Raw genomic sequence first — 22,585 nt, forward strand, 5'->3', positions numbered from 1 at the left:
AATGCTCTCAGGTTTTTGCCACTGAGTATGATGCTAGCTACAGGTCTGTCATATGTGGCCTCTTTATGTTTAAGTGCATTCCCTCCGTATCTACTTTAACAGTTTTTGTCATACATGGATGTTGACTTTTGTCAAACCCATATCTAATGAGATTATCATATGATTTTTATCCTGTTTTGTTAATGTGGTGTATCATGTTGATTGGATTGATTGGTTGTTTAATCATCCCTGCATCCCTGGAATAAATCCCATTTGATCATCATGCATGAACCTTTTACTGTATTGTTGAATTCAGTTAAATAATATTTTGTTGAGGATTTTTTCATTAATTTTAATCACTGATAATGGCCTGTAATTTTCTTTTTCTGTGGTGTTCTTGTCAGCTTGGTGGCATCATAAAATTATTTTGGAAGTGTTCCTTCTTCAAGTTTTTGGAAGAGTTGAGAAGGATAAGTATTAAATCTTCTTTAAATGTTTGGTAGAATTCACCAGTAAGCCATCTGGTCCTAGACTTTTGTTTGTTGGGAGGTTCTGATTACTGATTCAATCTTCTTACTAGTGATTGATCTATTCAGATTTTCTGTTTCTTCATGACTCAGTCTTGGAGGAATGTATATGTCTACAAAGTTATTCATTTCTTCTAGGTTGTCCAATTTGTTGGCATATAATTGTTTGTAGTAGTGTCTTATAATTTGGTGTGTCATTTGTAACGTCTCATTTCTCATTTTGTTTCTCTGAGCCCTCTTTTTTTGGATTTGACAGATTTTTTTTTTTTTTTACTATTTTTTATTCTAGTAAAATTGACATACAGTTATATTAGTTTCATGTGTACACTATAGTGATTTAACAATTCTATACATTATTTAGAGCTCATCATGATAATGTATTCTTAACCCCTTTATCTGTTTCACCTCCACCCCACCAACCTCCCCTCTGGCAATCACCAGTTCTCTATATTTAAGAATCTGTGTTTTGTTTCTGTTTTTCTTTGTTCATTTGTTTTGTTTCTTAAATTCCACGTATGAGTGAAATCGTATGGTATTTGTCTTTCTGTGACTGATTTATTTTCCTTAGCATTATAACTTGTAGATCCATGTTGTTACAAATGGCACGATATCATTCTTTTTTATGGCCAAGTGATATTCCATTATATATGTGTGCGTATACACACATCTTTATCCACTCATCTGTTGTTTCCATAGCTTGCCTATTACGAATACTGCAGTAAACATAGGGGTGCATCTGTCTTTTCAAATTACTGTTTTCATTTTGGGTAAATAACCAGTAGTGGAATTACTAGATCATATGGTATTTCTATTTTAATTTTTTGAGTGACCTACACAGTTTTCACAGTAGTTGCACCGGCTTGTATTCCTACCAACAATGCCTAAGGGTTCTTTTTTTCTCCACATCCTTGCCAACACCTGTTATTTCTTGTGTTTTTTATTTAGCCATTTGACAGGTGTGAGGCAATATCTGATTATGGTTTTGATTTTCATTTCCCTGATGATTAGTGATGTTGAGCATCTTTTCATGTATCTGTTGGCCAGGTTTATGTCTTCTTTGGAAAAATGTCTATTCATGTACTTGCTCATTTTTAATTGGATTACATTTTAGGGGGTGGTGAACTGTAGAAATTATATGTTTTGGATATTAACTCCTTATTGGATATGTTATTTGCAAATAGCTTCTCTCATTCAGGAGGTTGTCTTTTTGTTTTGTTGATGGCTTCCTTCGCTGTGCAGAAGCTACTTATTTAGATGTAGTCTCAATAGTTTATTTTTGCTTGTGTTTCCCTTACCTCAGGAGACATATCTAGAAAAATGTTGCTATGACCAGTGTCAGAGATGTTATTGCCTGTGCTGTCTTCTAGGATTTTTATGGCTTCAGGTCTCACATTTAGGTCTTGAATCCATTTGGAATTTATTTTTGTGTATGGTGTAAGAAAGTGGTCCAGTTTTCCCAACACCATTTGTTGAAGAGACTGTCTTTTTTCCAACTGGATATTCTTTCCTGCTTTGTCGAAGATTAATTGACCAAGTAATCATGTATTTATTTTTGAGTATTCTATTGTGCTCCATTAGTCTGTTGTCTGTTTTTGTGCCAGTACCATACTGCTTTGATTACTACAGCTTTGTAATAGATCTTGAAGTCTGGAATTGTGATTCCTCTAGCTTGCTTTTCTTTTTCTTTTTTTTTTTTTTTTTTTAATTTTTTTTTTCAACGTTTATTTATTTTTGGGACAGAGAGAGACAGAGCATGAACAGGGGAGGGGCAGAGAGAGAGGGAGACACAGAATCGGAAACAGGCTCCAGGCTCTGAGCCATCAGCCCAGAGCCTGACGCGGGGCTCGAACTCACGGACCGCGAGATCGTGACCTGGCTGAAGTCGGACGCTTAACCGACTGCGCCACCCAGGCGCCCCTTGCTTTTCTTTTTCAAAATTGCTTTGGCTGTTCGAGGTCTTTTGTGGTTGCTTACAAATTTTTGAATTGTTTGTCCCAGTTCTGTGAAAATAGCTGTTGGTATTTTGATAAGGATTGTATTAAATCTGTAGATTGCTTTGAGTAGTATAGACATTTTAATAATACTTGTTCGTCAGCCTATGAGCATGGAATGTCTTTCCATTTGTGTTGTCTTCAGTTTCTTTCCTCCATGTTTTATAGTTTATAGAGTACAGGTCTTTCACCTCTTTGGTTAGGTTTATTCCTGGTATCTTATTATTTTAATAAGATTATCAATTATCAATAAATAATTTATTTGTAAGTGGGATTGTTTTCCTGATTTCTTTCTGCTGCTTATTAGTATATAGAAGTGCAACAGATTTCTGCACATTGATTTTGTATCCTGTGACTCTACTGAATTCATTTGTCTGTTCTAGTAGTTTTTTGGTGGAGTCTTTAGGGTTTTCTATATAGAGTATCATGTCATCTGCAAATAGTGAAAGTTTTACTTCTTCCTTACCAATTTGGATACTTGTTATTCCTTTTTCTTGTCGGTTACGTGGCTAGGAATTCCAATACTATGTCAAAAGTGTTGAGAGTGGATATCCTTGCCTATCCTCTGACCTTAGGGGAAAAGCTCTCAATTTTTCATTACTGAGTATGTTGTTAGCTCTGGTTTCATATATGGTCTTTATTATGTTGAAGTATATTTCCTCTAAACCTACTTTTTTGAGGGTTTTCATCATGAATTGTCAATTGTTTTTACTGCCTCTATTGAAATGGTTCTGCGGCTTTTATCCTTTCTCTTATTGATGTGATGTATCACGTTGATTGATTTGTGAATATTGAACCACCCTGTATCCCAGGAATAAATCCCACATGATTGTGATGAATGATTTTTTTTAATGTGCTATTGGATTCTGTTTGCTAATATTTTATTGAGGATTTGTGCATCTGTATTCATCAGAGATATTTGCCTATAGTTTTTTTGTATTGTCTTCATCTGGTTTTGGTATCAGAGTAATGTTGGCCTCATAGAATGAATTTGGAATCCTTCCTTCCTTTTGATTTTTTGGAATAGTTTGAGAATAGACGTTAACTCTTATTTAAATATTTGGTTAGAATTCCTCTATGTAGCCATCTGCTCCTGGACTTTTGTTTGTTGGGACGTTTTTGTTTACTAATTCAATTTTTTTAACAACCTTATACAATGTTTTATTTATTTTTAAAAGTTTATTTATTTTCAGAGAACGTGCACAAGTAGGGGAGAGGCAGAGAGAGAGGGAGAGAGAATTCCAAGCAGGCTCTGCACTGATAGATGTGGGGCTCTAACTCAGGAACCATGAGATCATGACCTGAACCAAAATCAGGAGTTGGACACTTAACTAACTGAGCCCCCCAGGCGCTCCTACTGATTTAATTTCATTGCCAGGAATTGGGCTGTCCAAATTTTCTATTTCTTTCTAAGTCAAGAGCCCTCTCTCTCTTTTTTTTTTTTTTTTTTTTTTTGGTTAATCTAGCTAAACGTTTGTCCATCTTATTTATTTGTTCAAAGATGCAGCTCTTAATTTTTTGACCTTCCCTCTTTTGTCTCTATTTCATTTATTTCTGCTATGATCTTTATTATTTCCTTTCTTCTATGACTTTGGGCTTTGTTCCTCTTTAGCTTCTTTAGATATAAAATTAGATTGTTTATTTGAGATTTTTCTTGTTTCTTGAGGTATACTTCTTAGAACATCTTTTCCTGCATCCTAAAGATTTCAGTACGTTGTATTTCTATTTTCATTTGTCTCTAGCTGTTTTTTTTTTTTTTTTTCAACGTTTATTTATTTTTGGGACAGAGAGAGACAAGGCATGAACGGGGGAGGGGCAGAGGGAGAGGGAGACACAGAATCGGAAACAGGCTCCAGGCTCTGAGCCATCAGCCCAGAGCCTGACGCGGGGCTCGAACTCACGGACCGCGAGATCGTGACCTGGCTGAAGTCGGACGCCCAACCGACTGCGCCACCCAGGCGCCCCACTAGCTGTTTTTTTTTATTTGATTTCTTTGATGAGTAATTTGTTGTTTAGTAGCATGATGTTTAATCTCCACATTTTGGGTTGTTTTTATTCAGTTTTATTTCCCCCTTGTAATGGCTAGTGTAATACCATTGTGGTTCTAGAAGATGCTTGATAGGATTTCAGTATTCTTGAATTTGAGACTTGTTTCAACATGATCTGTTCTGCAGAATGTTTCATGTGCTCTTGAGAAGAATGTGTATTCTGCTGCTTTGGGATGCAACGTTCTGTATATACCTGTTAAGTCCATCTGGTCTAATGTGTCATTTGAGACCAATTGTTCCTTATTAGTTTTCTATCAGGATGATCTATCCATTGGTGTAAATGGGGTGTTAAAGTCCCTCATTATTATTGCTGTCAGTTTCTCCCTTTAGGTTCATTTTATTTGCTGCATATTTTGGTACTCCTGTGTTGCATGTACATATGCTTATAAATGTTGTTTCCTTGTTGCATCTTGTTTATTATTATGTGCTGCCCTTCTTTTAAAGTCTTCGTTTTAAAGTCTCTTGTCTGCTATGAGTACAGCGTGTAACTTTTCATTTCCATTTGCTTGGAACGTCTATCCTTTCACTTTCACAATGTGTGTATCCTGAAGTAAGTGTCTCGTAGGCAGCATGTAGATGGATCTTGGTTTTTTATCTTTTTAGCCACCCTTTGTCTTCAGATTCGAAAGTATAGTCTGTTTTCACTTAAATATTGATAGTTATGTGCCTGTTGCCATTTTGTTAATTACTGTTTGCCTGTTTTCATCATTCCTCTCTCTTCTCCTTTTTCTCTCCTTGTAGTTTGATGGTTTCCTTTAGTGTTATGCTTCGATTCTTTTCTCATCTTCTTTTACATATTTACTGTCAGTTTTTGTGTGGTCACTGTAAGGCTCACATATAACTTACTTTGTAAAGGTCTGTTTTGCGTTGATGGCAACTTAAGTTTGAACACATTCCAAAACTACATTTTTCTCCCCCTTCACCTTTTATATTTTTGATGTCACCTTATACATCTCTTTATTTTAGACATCTCTTAACCAATTATTGTAATTTCAGTTAATTTTACTATTTCTGTATTTTAACCTTCATATTTGCTTTATTTATAAGTGGTTGCTCTACTCACCTTTACTGTATATTTATGTTTCCCCCTGAGATTTTTCCTTTGATATGTTTTCTTGTTAATATTAGTGCCACTTCTTTTCAGTTTAGAGAAGTCCCTTTAACATGTCTTGTAGGGCCAGTTTAGTGGTGATGAATTCCATTAGCTTTTGCTTGCCTGGAACACTCTTAATCTTTTTTTTTTTTTTTCTAATTCTGAATGATAATCTTTCTGGGTAGAAAACTCTTGGTGGACGGTTTTTCCTTTCAGCTTCAGCATTTTGAATATGTCATGCCATTTTCCTTCTGGCCTGCAAAGGTTCTGGTAATAAATCTGCTAATGGCCATATGGGGTTTCCCTTTTGTGTAATAAGTTTTTTCTTTTGCTGCTCTTAGGATTCTCTCTTTAAACTGTCCCGTTTGAGCTATAATGTGTCTTGGTTTGGATCTCTTTAGGTTCATCTGATTTGCAACTCTGTGCTTCCTGAATCTGGAAATTCTGTTTTCTTCCCCAGGTTAGAGAAGTTTTCAGCCACTACTTCTTCAAATAAGTTTTCCTACTCTTTCTTTTCTCACTTTGGGACTCCTATTCAGGAATTTTTGTTGACTTGCTTTTTTCGTTTAATTTCCAGTCCAAGTTTTGCTTATTTTCCATGGTTGCCCATAGTATTGCCCCGGTTCGTTCTTCCTTAATTTTTTCAGTAATCCATCTATCACTTTCCAGAGTTTGTTTTGTGGTGTGTTAGTTGGTGTTAAGAAAAAAGGGAGGAGGTTCTCTGATTAAATGACTTTGGGAAACATTGGGTTAAACCAGGTTAAACAGGTTTGTTCAGAAATTCTCAGTTTTTGCTGTACTAACATGACAGTAGCATTCAACTTTTGTCAAACTTATTTAGAGTATCTGGAAAGACTAGAGTCTTTGAAAAGTGTTTTTGGAAAATCTACCCTGATACAATTGCAGTGCCCAATCACAATGTTCTCCTCAATATCTTTAAAACATGCCGTGTTATTTATCACCTCTGTAGTGTTTTTTACATTGTGGCTTTATTTAGAATCACCTTAGGGGCATGGTAAGTATAAAGATTCCTGGACTTCACCACAGACCTTTGGAATTAGAATCTCTGGAATTCAGGCATAGTTTTACAAACACCTAGGAAAATTCTTGTGCACTTTGAAGTATGAGAATTTTGAAAATTTTCTCAGGTCCCGGATGCCTCATACATAAAGCTAACCTCTGCGTATCTTCTCTGAGGCTTGCTTGCATATACCTTCCAGCCCATCGATTTAACAAAAAATCGTTTACTCTCATGTGTTTTCCAACTGTTTTATATTTGTTAGTGGTATCTCCCTGGGGACACTGCAGACCTTTTTAAGGGCTTATAATTTTGCATTTTCTATGCTACTAGATATCCTTATATTTCTGTAAACATTTGTTTGTTGTTTAATAAGGTCAGGTAAATGCAAAACAAGTGATACTTTGAAATATTTGGTTTTCTCCCAGTACGCTTTTTGTAAATTGTGGTGTGATTTACATATAATAAACTGCATGGATTTTACAGTCTGGTGAGTTTTGAGAAATTAAACATCCATGTAACAGCACGATATAGACTATTGTCACCATGCTAGAAAGTCCAGTCATTCCCTTTTCAGCAAATCGCCTCTATCCCTGCTCCCAGAGACAACTACTGTTTAGATCTTTATTACCACAGAGTAGTTTTGCCTATTTTAGAACTTCGTATGAGTGAAACCACACAGTGTGTGCTCTTTTGTGGCTGGCTTTTTTTTGCAGAACATCATAGTTTTGGGATCTATCCATCAATTTTTCCTTGTTCACTAAGTATTCCATCGTAGGAACATACCACAATTTGTGGTATTCACAGTTAATAGTGATTTTCATTTGGATTGTTACCAGCTGCTGCTATGAATTAACATTCTTGAACAAGTCGTTTTGTGAACATAAGTTTTTATATCTCTTTGGTAAATACTTAGTGGAGTTGCTGGGTTCTAGAGTAGTTGAGTGTTTAATGCATTTTTTTAAGCCAGGAGAAAAGTAAAAACATACAAATTTTAAAGGGAATATTGTTTGTTCATTAAAGGGGATATTGCTTGAGCTCCTACCAGATAAGCACTTTTATGTACATTGAACATATCTCCTATTTATTTACCTTATAGCAGTGATTCAGGAGTAATCTGATTTTTGTGAGTTTGAGAGGTAATGCAACTGAAAAACTAAACATCCACCTTTAGACTTTAAGAAATGCTCTGCTGTTCATTTAATATAGTTTATTCGACAATAACAATCATTTGGGTCCTACTCATTTCCTTCTAGCCAGGTTCTTCCCTCGCTTAACCTACCATGGTTTTGTTTAAGATGTATTCCTGATAGAAGCACCCAGAAATTCTGATGGGACAGCTGCCTCCCAGGTTAACTCACAGCTGTTAAGGGACAGCTGCCATATGGTGCTCCCAACCGAGAGAGCTGGGCAATGGTGGCTACCTGTGTAGGTTACTCAGTGAGAAGCTAAATTCAGGGTAAATAAGTGGAATTTTAAGAGTTTTGTAATTAGAATTACAAGTTCTTTAATTCACTTAAACACTCTAAGTCCAGTCTTAAAGTATACTTTGGGGTGAACTGTGAACTTGATAGGCTGGGACTCACTAATGTTGAGAGGTAAATATTTTCTACTTCTCTTGAGATCTCTTCTTTTTACAGGGCACCTGGGTGGCTCAGTCGGTTAAGTGTCTGACTCTTGGTTTCAGCTCAGGTCACGATCTTATGGTTCATGAGTTCAAGCTTGTGCTGGGCTCTGTTCTGACAGCGCGGAGGCTGCTTGGGATTCTCTCTCTCCCTCTGTCTGCCCTTCCCATAGTCCTTCTCTCTCTCTCTCATTCAAAAATCTCTTTATAATCCTCCATTAAAAAGTCAGTTTTAATATTGGGTAACTTCTAGGCTAGTAGTCTAGCCACTCCAATGCTTTTCTTTTGAATTATTTCTTTGACGTGATCTGACCCCATTCAGGCACACCGTGGTTTTACAAGACTTTTGAATGGTTTGGCATTTCTGTTTATTGCTTAATCTCTTCCTCCTCTGCTCATTAAAAACAATGTCTGCTGTGAATTTTCTAAAATTTCTTAGATAGCTTTATATTAAATTATCCCTAATCATACATTTTCCATTACCTTTACATTTCTCTTACAGATTTTATGTGATTTATTGTCACCTGAAAACTTAAAAGAAGGCCTGAAGGACTCTTCCTGGAGTTCATTGCCATGTATTAAAAACAAACCTTTTGGTTTTCCTGTAGTAATGGAAGAGTCTCACTCTGCCACAGAGCTTAGCCCAGAGCAGGTAAGGGGTGAGAAAAGATTTTCATGGGTTGAGTGCATCTGTTTTTTTACAGGTTAAGATTTTCACTTTCTGGGTTTCAAGAAATAGAATCAATTAAGCATGGTCTGAATTAGATTTTTTTGCCTGTGCCTTTTATTTTACACTAAACTTTTATGTAAAATATGTGTTCATTAATCACAAGTTTAGGTCACCTGAATATCAGAAAACTTTAGTCTCATGGGAAATGTAGAACATGGTATTTATTTTAGTTTCTTCAGGGTTGTAACAACTATATTAGCATAACTGCATCGACCTCATTATAACATGTCAGCTTGATGTCTAAGGCTATATTATAATTACTAGTAAAATGATTTATTTATCAGGGTTTTAGAATTAAAAGTTGGTGCTTTTAAATGAATGGTAAAAAGAACATTCTGAGACAGTGGAATTTCATTTCAGTTTGGTTCGTGGTGAGAGCCGCAATACAGTTACCCTTGTTTATTGTACTTTTGTAGAACGAAGAAATACCAGAGGTCACTTCAGAGCTTATCAAAGGAAGCTTAAACCGTGCATGGTCAGCACAGGCTATAAATTCAACAGAAATGCCTGCCAGAGAGGACTGTTTAAAAAGAGTGTCCTCGGAACCTCTACTCTCTGTTCAAGAAAAAGGTGCTCTGCTGAAAAGAAAGTTGTCTCTTTTAGACCAGGATGTGATTGTAGACGAAGACGGAAGAAATAAGCTTAAAAAACAAGGAGGTAAAAATGTCACTACACTCATTTAGAACACATTTATTTATTTAGAATGGTCTTTAAACTTTTTCCTAAAGATGATAACCCTCTTTGTTTTAATAGAAACTCGCAATGAAGTCTGTACGTTTTCATTAACTTACGGTGACATCCCAGAAGAATTAATAGATGTTGCAGATTTTGAGTGTTCTCTCTGCATGAGGTAAGTGTATAAAATTTTATAAAGATGCATATTTTATATTACCAAATAAAATACAGAGTACCTAAAGGTAATCTACTCTAAAGTGACAGAATACTAGACTAAAAATCAAAAGATATGAATTTTAGTTCTCGGCTTACCTTTCACAACTTGGGCAGGTAATCTCTGAACATTATTTGGATTTTCGTTACTTACAAAGTGGGGTATTTCCATAGCCTATATTGCAGGTGTTGTAAGAATCTAATGACTTGCATATTGTAAAGGACTATAAAAGTTATACATATTATTGAAACTTAGCATTTTTACCCAAATCTAAAACCATGTATGTGTCTAACAACGTGTTGTATATATATGATTCTGTCTTGTTTTAACTATAAAGTCCTTTTTAAGTAAAGTTGGATAAAGGTTTCTGTTGTGTGGAAATGCAAGCTGGCACAGCCACTCTGGAAAACAGTATGGAGGTTCCTCAAAAAACTAAAAATAGAACCACCCTAACACCCAGCAATTGCACTACTAGGCATTTATCCAGGGGATACAGGTGTGCTGTTTCAAAGGGACACACGCACCCCCATGTTTATAGCAGCACTATCAGCAATAGCCAAAGTATGGAAAGAGCCCAAATGTCCATCGATGGATGAATGGATAAAGAAGATGTGGTGTGTGTGTGTATATATATATGTGTATGTATATATATATATATATATATATACACACACACACACACACACAATGGAGTATTACTCGGCAATCAAAAAGAATGAAATCTTGCCATTTACAACTACTTGGATGGAGCTGGAGGGTATTATGCTGAGTGAAATTAGACAAAAATCATCTGACTTCACTCACATGAGGACTTTAAGAGACCAAAGAGATGAACATAAGGGAAGGGAAACAAAAAGAATATAAAAACAGGGAAGGGGACAAAACAGAAGAGACTCCTAAATATGGAGAACAAACTGAGGGTTACTGAAGGGGTTGTGGGAGGGGGAATGGGCTAAATGGATAAGGGGCACTAAGGAATCTACTCCTGAAATCATTGCTGCACTAGATGCTAACCAATTTGGATGTAAATTTAAAACAAATTAAAAAAATAATAAAAATAAATGAAAAAAGATTTCCATTGTGTAGAATGCTTGTAATTCTAGAAGACTAATAGTTTTGAAAGACATGTTCCATTTACTTGAGTTGTGGTGGAGTCAGAGGAACAGTGCACGGAGACCCGGAGACCTGGTGGCTGGCCACATCAGGCTGGTAAGAACGAGCTGTGTTCTGAGCAGGTCCCTTATCTCTGAGCCTAGACTGCTTCATCCACCTGTGAGGTGAGGGCATTAGGCCAGATGATTTCTGAAGTACCTTTTTATCTAAGAAATTCCGAAGTATCATGTTTCAGGAAATAATTATCATGTAAGTAAAATTAGTATTTCTATATTGTTCATTACTTACTGGTATTAAGCCTAATATTTCTTTACGAATTAACTGTAAAGTTTATTGGGTTATTTTTCATGGATTTTATATAGTAAGGCTTTTAGAGGCTTATTAAGAAATAATCTAGTCAACAACTAACAATTATATATTTCATATTGTTTATTTTACACACCAAGTTTCAGAGACTATGTGCATTTTACATTTATTGCACTTCTCAGTTTGGACCAGCCAGATTTCAAATGTTTAGTAGCTCCTATGTGGGCTGTTCCATTGGTCAGTATAGCTTTCACCCCTTGGCAGAGTAGTACCCCTGTTGATGGAGAACTTTTAAAAGGTTCAGGAGGGGATAATTGTATGTATCACTGCCCCTTCCTTCCTCTCCTGCCCACTAGACCCTCCTTCCTCAAATAGAGATGAGTCTTATGGTTCCATTATTTCTTCACTTTTTCCCATGGATAGTTTAATGTGAAAACATGTATTTTGGTTGATTTCAGGTTGTTTTTTGAGCCAGTCACAACCCCTTGTGGACACTCCTTCTGTAAGAATTGCCTTGAGCGCTGTTTAGATCATACACCGTATTGTCCTCTCTGCAAAGAAAGCTTAAAAGAGGTAAACATTTGTATATTTATCTGTTTATTGATCTTAAGCTTGGCAATGCTGATTTGTATTTAGTCCATAGAAATAGAGTGATTATCATGTTCAGAATAAATTACATTATATATGCTGACTGACCAAGAAGGAAAACATTACATTACCCAAAATGCTAGTGCTGGAGAAATGTGAATTTGGAGAGCATAGGGGAAAGGAGGGCCATTCTGGAGGCCAAGCCCCATGTATTTTTTTTTTTTTTTTTTTTTAAACAAAGGGGGGTATGGTCAAGTACCTGGCCTAGACTTGGTTCAGTTTTAATGATGACAGACAGTATTGGGAAAACCCAACTGCCTTGCCTTCCACCCTCAATAATACCCTGGAATTCAGCCCTAGTCCTGCCTCCTTCACATATGGAACAACTAGTAGAATTTTTTGCATTGATGGAAATTCTCCATAACTATGCTGTCCAACATGGTAGTCCCATGTGGCAATTGAGCACTTGAAATGTGGCTAGTGTGGCTGAAGACCTCTATTTTAAATTTTCATTTAAGTGGACACGTGACTGGTGGCTACCATTTGGGCAGCACAGGTCTAGAAAGTGGTGTACTTACTGAAGGCACAGCTTCCCACACCCCTTGTACAGTCAGTGACCAATGCTGTTCATAACCTGTGTTAGGGAAATAGCTGGATCTCAGGTACATCTCTTTTGTAACCAATGGGAAGACAGCATTTTCCCAATCCTGCTTGGGTGTCCTTAGCCATCAGGTGAGGCCCCAGTGTTATAATTCTAGGTCCCAATTACGACCGTAGCATTGATCACGAGAATGATCCTATCTCTGGGGGGGTGACAGCATTGCTTAAAAAGTCTTCCAAAAATATATAAAAAATAAGCCATTTTGCATTTGAACGTACATAGTTAATTCCTATGCAGAAAAAAACAACTCTGTACAGATATTATAATAGCATATGTGTATTAAATACATGGATAAGAGTCTTACATAACAAGCCAATATGTCAAACATAAAACCCTATATAGAATTTTCACAGAGTCCAAAAATGTAAGACAAACTCGTTCTTAAAAAGTTTATTAATTTCCGCCTATATACTTCATGTTTTCAGGTGAAGTACTCTAATCATGTTTTTTTTCTGTGTTTCCAGAGTTTTTAAATATTCTGTAGTATATTGTGTTTTTTTTTTTTTTCGAATTAACAATTAGATACGTGGCTTTAAATTTAGAGCTACTTCACCTTAAGAAATGTCTGGAGTTTGAAGGAAAACAAGCATTATTTAGAAATACAGCCAGCATACTGTTTGAAAATAACTTTATCCTGTGTCCCAAAGGTATCCTGTATAATAGGTAAAATCTAAGTATATATTTAAAAAAACAAATTGATACGCTCTATCATTTTATGCTTTTCTTGTCATTTTCTTTTGTTCTTCTTTCATCGGAATGTATTTAAGATTTTTTTATAGCAGAATAATCCATTGATTTAACATTTCCCTATTGTTGGGTATGTAAGTTGTTTTCTTTTTTTTATATACCATGATTTGCGTCTTGACTATTTCCTTAGGATAAATTTCTGGAAGGTGAATGGCTGATCCAAAACCATGTATTTATAAGACTCTTAAAATCAAATGCTGGGTTACCTACATCCCCCAGAAATATTGTACAATTTAGATTCCTATTCCCCCCAAATTAATACACGAGTATTATATCTACTATTTAGCCCATTGGTTTTCAAAATGTGTTCCCCTGACGAGCAGCATCTGTATTACCTGAGAACTTGTTACAAATTTTCAGACCCCACCTCAGAGCCACGACATCACGAGCTCTGGGGTGGGGCTCAGCCATCTGCTTTTCAACAAGCCTGATTTCATGCTAAAGTTTGAAAACCACTCCTGTTACCCATTCCCAACCTCTCCCCCTTCCTCCTCCTCCATTCTTCCTTGGATAATGACAAACCCTTATTTTTGCTGCAACTGCAGATTAAAAGTATGTGGCTTCTCTTTATCTTCTGATTGTCTCCCAAGAGTCGTTCCTAACTTTATTAGATGGGTTATTGTTCCAAAATTCTGTACCCACGTCCTGACCTGGTCCCAGCCTTATGCAGTTTTTTAACTTACCTACAGAAACATGTCTTTTTGTCCATGGAATACAGTGCAGTGTGTGGTAACTGCCTTTTATGGGATAAAGGCAGTAAAACTGGGCTTCTCGGGAGACAGAAAAATTAAGGCAGACTTCACGAAAAAGGTAAAGTTGGAGCCAGACCTTGCAGGCTAGGCAGGCTTACAGGCTGGAAGGAGAGGGATGGCTTTTAGCAGTTGGAATAATGACGCGGAAATGCGAGTGGCGGTTTTCCGGAGTGTTAAGGGAGTGGTACAAGTGTACCATTTTATATAGAGTTGGGGGGTGGATTGTGTAGGAAAAGCAACCTCTTGATAAGGGTCTGAGTGACAGTGGGTGACATGGGAAGGAAAATCGTCAAGAAAAATGATCTGGAGACTCAGCCACCAAAACTGGGACAAAAAGAATAGTTTCACTTTTCCTAAATAAGGCAAGTGTATTATTTTCTTTATTTCTTAGCTTATTTTTTTGGTTCTCAGTTAAAATGCTAGTCTGAAGTACCCACGAGCTGTCAGATAGAAATTGGCCTTTGGTGTGGGAGAGGGCAGGGCCTCCTGCTGCCCAGAAAGGATTTGAGGTCGTAGCACGACAAGGGTCTTCTGGACGGTGGTAGTCTCCACCGCAGCCACGTGTCTTCAGTGCTTTGGGGCAAAGCCTGCGCAGATTGACCTGTGTGGCATCATCACTTGTCACGTTCTTCCTCACAAATTAATTCAGAATCGACTGTATAAATATGTAATAAAGGCTTTACTATGAACTGTTTTGCCTGTTTTCTGCTGTAGGAAAAGTACTGGAGTGTGAAATAACACTGTCTTTTAGTATCTAGCAGATAGGAGGTACTGTGTGACACAGCTGTTGGAAGAATTGATAGTGAAGTATCTGCCTGATGAGCTGTCTGAGAGAAAACAAATATATGATGAAGAAACTGCTGAGCTGTCACAGTAAGTTTCTTCTCATAAAGCTAATGTGATCAAGCCCCGAGCCACCACCCTTTAACACAGTAAGGAGAGACCTTCTCGCAGCCAGCTGGATCCTGTCTCGAGTTCAACCTAGTGTAGCCCCAGGCTATTTTCAACAAACACGGGTCAGGTTCCCCTCTCCTCGACAGACAGAAGTTTTTAAAAGTTCATTTGGTAACTTCCAGATGTTCCACTGGGGGTTGTTGACTCAAGCCCTTTGCACCGCAGTGGCAGTTTCGGTGGAGGAGGAATTTCCTATGGGACCTCAGGCAGTGGAGTTGGGAACTGAACCCTCAGGTACCAGGCAGGGTTAGCAGGAAGGTGGAGCGTAAACGGCCTGGACTGGCAGCTGCTTTAGCCAATGAGAGGTCGGGAAGTGGGTGGGACCTTGAGGCTGAAATTGGTAGGAGTGGCTTAGGGGCCAAAGTCTCAATTAGTCAAGATTACCGGTAGCAGATTTAGTGTCGGAGGTAATTTAGGGATAGAGTGGTACAGACCACTACTGAGAGCCAGCACGCACTGGCTAGTTGGGGCTGGGTAGGTTGGACCTGGTTTTGGTGCTCTGTATTCTTTCTTCCTTGTCCTTTTCTGACGTTCTTTTCCCTTCCTGTCTTTCCCTCTTGCTCGAGTCACAGGAGTCTCTTTAAATTTCTTTCCTGCGTAATTTCTTAACTTTCTCTTTCTCTTTCACTGGACACACCAAAGAGACAGAACTGCACATTTTACATGCCATGTTTATGTAATAGATTTTGGAAAATAATGGAAACAAAAAGTTATTTTTTTCTTACTTTCTAAGAAAAAATTGTGCTTGCAAACTTAGTATGTGTCCACCAAATGTCTTCACTGGGCCAGTGCCCTTTGATAGAAGAACGGTGTCCATTCTTCTAAGTTGGTACTGATTCGTCTTCCATGATACTGATATTTCATTGTGATTTTGATTGATATGAGGATTATGAACTTTCTTGATCAACACTGCCAAAAGCTGGTTACAGGAAAGCCGCAGATATGCTTTTGAAATCTTAAGTGTAGTGACTGCAACCAGACTCCTGGCAGACGAGTGGAATCGGCAAATGAGAGATGAAGTCATCACATGAGGGGGGCTCAGTGTGATGCAGAGAAGCTTGAGGGAGTCTTTGTTACTTACTACCAGGGCTGTTTTATGGGGTGCTCATCTTAAGTACTCATCCCCTGGTACTTCAGAGTTTTGCTGATTAGTATTTGTCAGCAGAAGAACTGAAAAAGACCAAATGGAATGCTTAGTCATGGTAGATTACACATTTTTAAAAGAGGAGCTAATACTTGTATTACTTTCACATAATTATGTCATTTTGAAGAAAAGCTAGAAGATCCTGTAAATAAGCAGGGGTGGCAAAGGTCATCTATAACCCAAAAGGAATCACCGTTGGCATTTCGGCATGTATCCTTCCAGATTTTAAGATGTGTAAATACATTTTCAACCAAAGTGGGATCTTTTTTTCCAAGTCAACGTGTGTATGTGCACACACACACATACGTATATCTTCATTTTATGGTTATGTCAGTTTATTTTACTAGTCCCCTCTTCTAAGTTTTGGTTACTGTACACAATGTTACAGTGAGCTTTCCTTTCAAGTACTTGTACAAGTTTTTCTAGGAGTTGAAAGGATATGAACTTTTTAAAGTGTCGGCCAGATTCTTCTTCAGTTTGGTTGTACTGTTTGAAACTGCCCTCAGCCCTGCCAGTTTTTCCCATGCCCGTGCCAGAACTGGGCGGTACTGTTGTCCTTCTTTCCTGCCAATCTGCCAGTGAAAAATATTCTATAATTTTAATTACCTAGAAAAAATGTTACTGAGTTATGTTTTTGATCGTGAATTTGAAAATATTTTAATGCACTAGGAATTTTAATGATTTGCCTTTTGTGGACTGTGGGAGCCCATTTTTTTCTTATTATCTATAAGGAAGAGTATTTGATGGATAAAAGACTAACTGTTCTAAATATTTTAAACAGATTAATACAAAATACAAACAAAAGTTTGTATTAATACTACCTGTACTCCTGATTCATAAAGATACTTAGCTCTGTATGACAACCTGGTATCTTAAATTCAGATTTAGTTTTCTAAATAGATGCTGATGAGTGTTGCAAGCTTCAGTCATTTTTGTGGTACGTTCTGATGGATGATAATGAGACTTTTTTCCTCTTCAGCTTGACCAAGAATGTTCCAATATTTGTTTGCACTATGGCCTACCCTACTGTGCCTTGCCCTCTTCATGTATTTGAGCCAAGATACAGACTGATGATTCGAAGAAGTATACAAACTGGAACTAAACAGTTTGGGATGTGTGTTAGTGATACCCAGAATAGGTATGTTTTTGTACAGAAACATTTTTGTTTACATTGGAACTTGCTTTGAATATTGAGAATTTGCATGCTTGTTACTTGAACTTTGATATTAATCAGAAGTTTTCTTTTAGTTTTGCAGATTATGGGTGCATGCTACAAATTCGGAATGTACATTTCTTACCTGACGGGAGGTCTGTGGTTGACACAGTTGGAGGAAAGCGGTTTAGGGTCTTAAAGAGAGGAATGAAAGATGGATATTGCACTGCAGACATTGAATATCTGGAAGATGTTAAGGTATTAAATGCTTCTTGAGCACACCTCGGGATACTCTGTCCTTGGCATCGCACAGGCTGATAGTCTAGGCGCATACAACAGTTCTTTGTCCCAGAGACTCTGGTCGATACTTACACAAGTTAGCTCCCAGTTAGCTTTTGCTTATCTTGCTCTTACTCACGGTGTGTCAACTTGGAAGAGTCCAGAGCACAGATCCTCTTCATTTCTGCAGGCTCCCCAACCAACGTGGTGCCTAGAGTGTACGTGGGCATGGTGGGCACTTAACACCAGCGATGGATTGAACTTAGAACCCATCTAGGTTATGAAAGCTGCTAATCCCTGCCCTTTTTAATCGAATCCATTAGTAGGCAAACACATGAAAGCCTTTAAAAACCGTTCTGTATGTATCTGACATAGCCTTAATGACAACATGGACACAGTGAGAGGAGAGGTGTTCAAACTCTAGGGCATCACAGAGAAAGTACTGTCACTAGCCTCACTGGTGAGATCTTTCCTGGAGTGCGTTATTGTGATAACCTTCTTGCAAAGGGTTAATGTGGGCCTTTTGATGATTCCAGTAATTCACCATCTGCAGTTAGTTTAGGTACCAAAAAAATGATTTGTGATGCTATGAGTATCAGATGAAAGGCAGTTTCTTTTGGAAGGGCATTATAAAACCATTGATCATATGCTCTCCCTGTTCATTGATTTGGGCCCTTCATTTTAATCGTTTATTGAACACTGGCATTACAAACATTAGCTCTTTGAATTTTCAGAACTCTGAGATCCTTAGATGAGGAAAGTCAGATCCAAAAGTGGTAATAAATATGCCTTAGATCCTCTAGGTAGAGTCATAGAAATGATTTAAAGCTAGCTCTCTGGCCCCAAGTGCTGTGCTTCATCATTATGCCATATTGCCTCTCTGATCAACTTGATTGGGCTGATATTTCCTGTCCTGTCTTATGATTAAGCTGCTATGGGGAGACTTTTTTGTGCAGTAGGCCAAAAGTATTGTGGAAGTTGAAATTTTGAGCTGATTGATAGTTAATGGAATCATTTGCTAAAGGCAATATTCTTTGTAAGTTTACATCTTCACATTTGGATTTGATGACACAATCCCTTGAGTATATGGCCAACCATATGCCTAGATAGAAATATAGGACAATAGAATAGCATCTTGAAAGCATTATGAGTTTGGTGTTTAGAAACTGTTTGCTGTCTTTGCAGTCTTAGGAATGTCTAATAATTTTTCCTCATCTTAATGTCTCATCTTTGTAATGATTTCTTGTCCCTTCCTTCTGGAAAAGCTTCTCAAATTTTCTTTATGAGCAGTCTTTTTTTCCCTTCAAGTTCTGCCTGCTTTTTAGCCAGCTCCTTTTTCCACGTCAGACACTTGTCATTTGTGTCATTCCTTGTTTTCTACAGCCCATGGTTTGTTTCCTTGAATTCTGTAAGGGTGCAACATAGAGGTTTTCTTTAATAGTTTTAACAAGTCACAAGTTTATTTCCAGCTCATGTCAAGACCAACGTGTGTTAGAATCTTGTATAGTCATTGCAAGAGCAGAAGTCTTCAACTGGCTCCTCTACCTTTTCATTAACCCAATTTACCAGTTTAATCATAGCTAAATACATAGCTCAGTGGTATTAAGTACATTCACAGTATTGTACAAAAGGCAGGTGCTTTTTAGTTTTTTCATTTCACATCTTTCAGAAATAAAAAGTATGTGTTCAGAGTCCCTTTTATAGTGAGTCATTCTTGAAGTATGAAAGGCTGAGTCAGGCCTGGTATTTGTTCAGATGAGTTAATGTATGTGAACTAGAGCCTCCCCGGCACATAGCGAGTGGGCTAGAAGAGCGTGCTACAGAAATCAATAGAAGATGGAGGAGTTAATGCTCTATTTCATCTCCTGTGTCCTGTGAGACTACTTCTTCTGGATCTGAGGCTGCAAAGCTGATGCATTTAATTCTATGTTTGGAGTTTGGTGATCTGAAGGGTGCAAGGAGGAATGATGGAGGTAGCCACAGCCTTGCCTTTATAGAACTTCCTCCTTGCATAATTTCTTCTCTTGTCTTTTGATATACTGGTTTTCTATGCTAAGATTCTTGTTGTGTTTTGACTCAGTTCCCTGCTAAAAGGTGTACTTATGCTTATTGTCCTTCCTGTTACCTGCTTTCTGCCATGTTCTCTCTGCCTGAAACCTCTCCCAATCTTCCCTCTTATTGTAGTGACGATATTCCTTTCTTGTCCCACTGCTTTCAAAAACCATCAATGCAGAGAGACAAAAAGGAATTCCCAACTCACGGTCAGTTGTACCCCTCCCAGCTGGAGGCCGGCAGTAGGGTTCCGCAGTATTGCATTGCTTCGGTGTCGAGGCCAGGTGGCGGTCACACCTTGTGGTGTCTCTTTAGTCTGGCCATTGGCGCTTTGTGAGGCAGAAGCACAGGATATGTATTGCGTAAGAATACTCTGATCCAGCACTGAAATTGGGATTGCCTCTTTTTACATTTTTATTTTTGCATTTCTGTTGGGTTAGTGATCTGGACCAGGGGGACTAGATGCAAGTCTTACTGTTTTGTTTCTAGGTTGAGAATGACGAGGAGATCAAGAATCTCAGACAGCTTCATGACTTGGTATACTCACAAGCCTGCAGCTGGTTTCAGAATTTAAGAGACAGATTTCGAAGCCAAATTCTTCAGCACTTTGGCTCGATGCCCGGGAGGGAGGAAAACCTTCAGGTATGATGGCTTTGATGTTGTTTCCAAAAGTCTCACTTTTTTTTTTAGCAATGGGTTTTTAAGTTTGTTTTCCTTTTTGCACAGCCTTTCCATTGTCCCCACTGTCTTCTCAGTGATGACCGTATTTCCAGAGCAGTGCTCTCTGCTGCTACCTGTAGGGGAAGGGGATGGACAGAGCTGGCAGCTGAGGGGTCCGTAGCTATGACTGCACAGAAGGAGAAAGCCCTTCACTGAGGATTTGCTCAAAGGAGGGATAAGGAAATTAACAATGGGACATTACAGTAAATTATTGGGAGATCTTTTCTTCACTTCTTTTCTCTCCAGCTTTTTCCCTTGTGTCTCTTCCTGTTTAAGGCTTCACTCCTCATGAAATTATTGTTCTGATGGTCTTGTTCAAGTGCTTAGGGGTGACGCTTAACTTTCTGTGCAAGCAGATCGGTGTGATAGGCACTGTAAGACGCACAGAAAGACGACTCTGGAAAATCTGATAGACTGATCAAAGCACTAACTTTTAGACAAGCATTTTGAATTGAATAAAATGGTTATGGTCAGAAGGTAGATTACATAATGGAATGGCTATAAATATACGGAGATGGAGAGAAAACAGCCCACTGTGATGGACACTGCCTCTCATTCTGATTTTCAAAGGTTGGCCTCAGTCTGTCTGAATCCCAATTGAGTCCTTCACCTGAACTTGAAATTATAACATCAGATCATCTCTAAACTGAGCACTCATTCGGTGTCGTACATATTATCAGTTGCTCATGTTTGTTTTATTCTGGCTTCCTAAATCTGATTAAACTTGATAGAAATAGCCTTTGCTAAGCATAAAATTGAGTAAGTACATCTTAAATGTAAAAACTTTCACCACTCTTGCCTTTTATGATTCAGCCTTCTACCACTGCTTTGTTGGTAGTATTGTGAGTCAGGACTTGGTCAGTGAAACAAAAGCAGCCACTCTTGCATAATCCAGGCACAGAGGGTGTGCTGTGGGATGGAGGGCTGACGCAGCTGTCTGCAGAGCTGGAGGAGTGAAGATGAGGGTCATCACGGAAGGAGGATGGGGTACCTGACACAGGGGAGCACTGTGCTTTTCAACAACTTGCAGGGAAACTTTTGTATTTCTTAGGAGTGACGAGGGAGGTACCCACCGGTATCTCTGAGTCTGGAGCAGTGTAGCAGGTGGTTAAGAATTCTCTGGAAGGCTCCTGCAAATCTGCCGACACTTGGCAACAGTCTCCAGCGAACAATGGCTTCTTCTCTTCCAGCTTCCACATTTCACGGGATTATGCCTCTCCTAGGCCAAGTCTAACCCAGAACCATGTGAGGGAGAGGATTCTGGGAAATGTTTCTGACCTCTCTGAAATGCAAGAAGGATGGCATAGTGATGCTGAGTGGACAACAGATAGTACACAACTATAGAAATCTAGTGTGATTCTAGAGGGAGCTTACTGAGATCAGGAGCTCCTTTTGTCATTCTGAAACTTCAGGTTTCAGGTTCGGTGTGCAAAAGCAATTCGGTGTGCAACAGAGATGGCTTAAAAATTCTTTTGTATAAATTCCAAGTTCTTTCAATGGCCACTAGTCAGCCTTTGCAACATCAGAAGGACTTCTTTGCTGGAAATGTTTATTTTTCAAACAAAACTAGAGGCTGAGACCTTTTCTTATGTCTTGCCTAGGATCTTATGTCTTGCCATGGTTCCTTGGAGACATTTTTAAATATTAATTAACTTAATGCTTTAAATATGTGTTTTCAGAAAGTAGTTCTGAATTAGGGCAGTTTTGCCCCCCTGGCATATTTGGCAGTGTCTTGTTCTTTGACAGTTGGGAGATGCATCATTTCCTATACTTTTAGCAAGTCTTTGCTAACTTTTTCCCTTGCTGCTTCAATTTATTTGTGGCTCTATCAGTGTTTCACTCCTCATGAAATTGAAGATATTTTGCACTGTCACAACTGGGAGGTGCCATTGGCATCTTATTGGATAGAGGTCAGAGATACTGCTCAACATGCTTCAGGAGCACAGGACAGTTCCCGCATCGAAGAATTATCCAGCCCCAAATGTGAGCAGCCTGAAGTCGAGAAACCCTGCATTCAGGCAGTGCAGGGGACAGCGTGTTAGTCATGGAAGTCAGGTCTGGATTTCAGTCTTGGACAATTCACATTTCTGGTCTTTAGTTTCCCCATTTTATAGGGACATAATAGCCTTCCTTCCATGATCACTAAGAGTTTGAGATAGGATCGGATATGAGCACTTTCTGTTACATACATGTTTGTTGTATTAATACTGTAAACTG

General features: G+C 38.2%; 1 protein-coding gene across 1 annotated transcript in view; it reads left to right on the forward strand.

Moving 5' to 3' along the window:
• Positions 1-22,585, forward strand: part of LONRF1 (LON peptidase N-terminal domain and ring finger 1) — a 38,036-nt gene that overhangs the window by 14,108 nt on the left and 1,343 nt on the right. The window contains exons 4-11 of the mRNA XM_045455536.1: positions 8,783-8,932; positions 9,427-9,667; positions 9,764-9,860; positions 11,777-11,891; positions 14,818-14,939; positions 17,144-17,302; positions 17,413-17,575; positions 20,138-20,290. Of these exons, the coding sequence (XP_045311492.1) occupies positions 8,783-8,932; positions 9,427-9,667; positions 9,764-9,860; positions 11,777-11,891; positions 14,818-14,939; positions 17,144-17,302; positions 17,413-17,575; positions 20,138-20,290 (1,200 nt within the window). The remainder of the gene's footprint in view (positions 1-8,782; positions 8,933-9,426; positions 9,668-9,763; positions 9,861-11,776; positions 11,892-14,817; positions 14,940-17,143; positions 17,303-17,412; positions 17,576-20,137; positions 20,291-22,585) is intronic.

The sequence above is a fragment of the Leopardus geoffroyi genome, chromosome B1 (assembly GCF_018350155.1).
Source record: "Leopardus geoffroyi isolate Oge1 chromosome B1, O.geoffroyi_Oge1_pat1.0, whole genome shotgun sequence".
NCBI lineage: Eukaryota > Metazoa > Chordata > Mammalia > Carnivora > Felidae > Leopardus > Leopardus geoffroyi.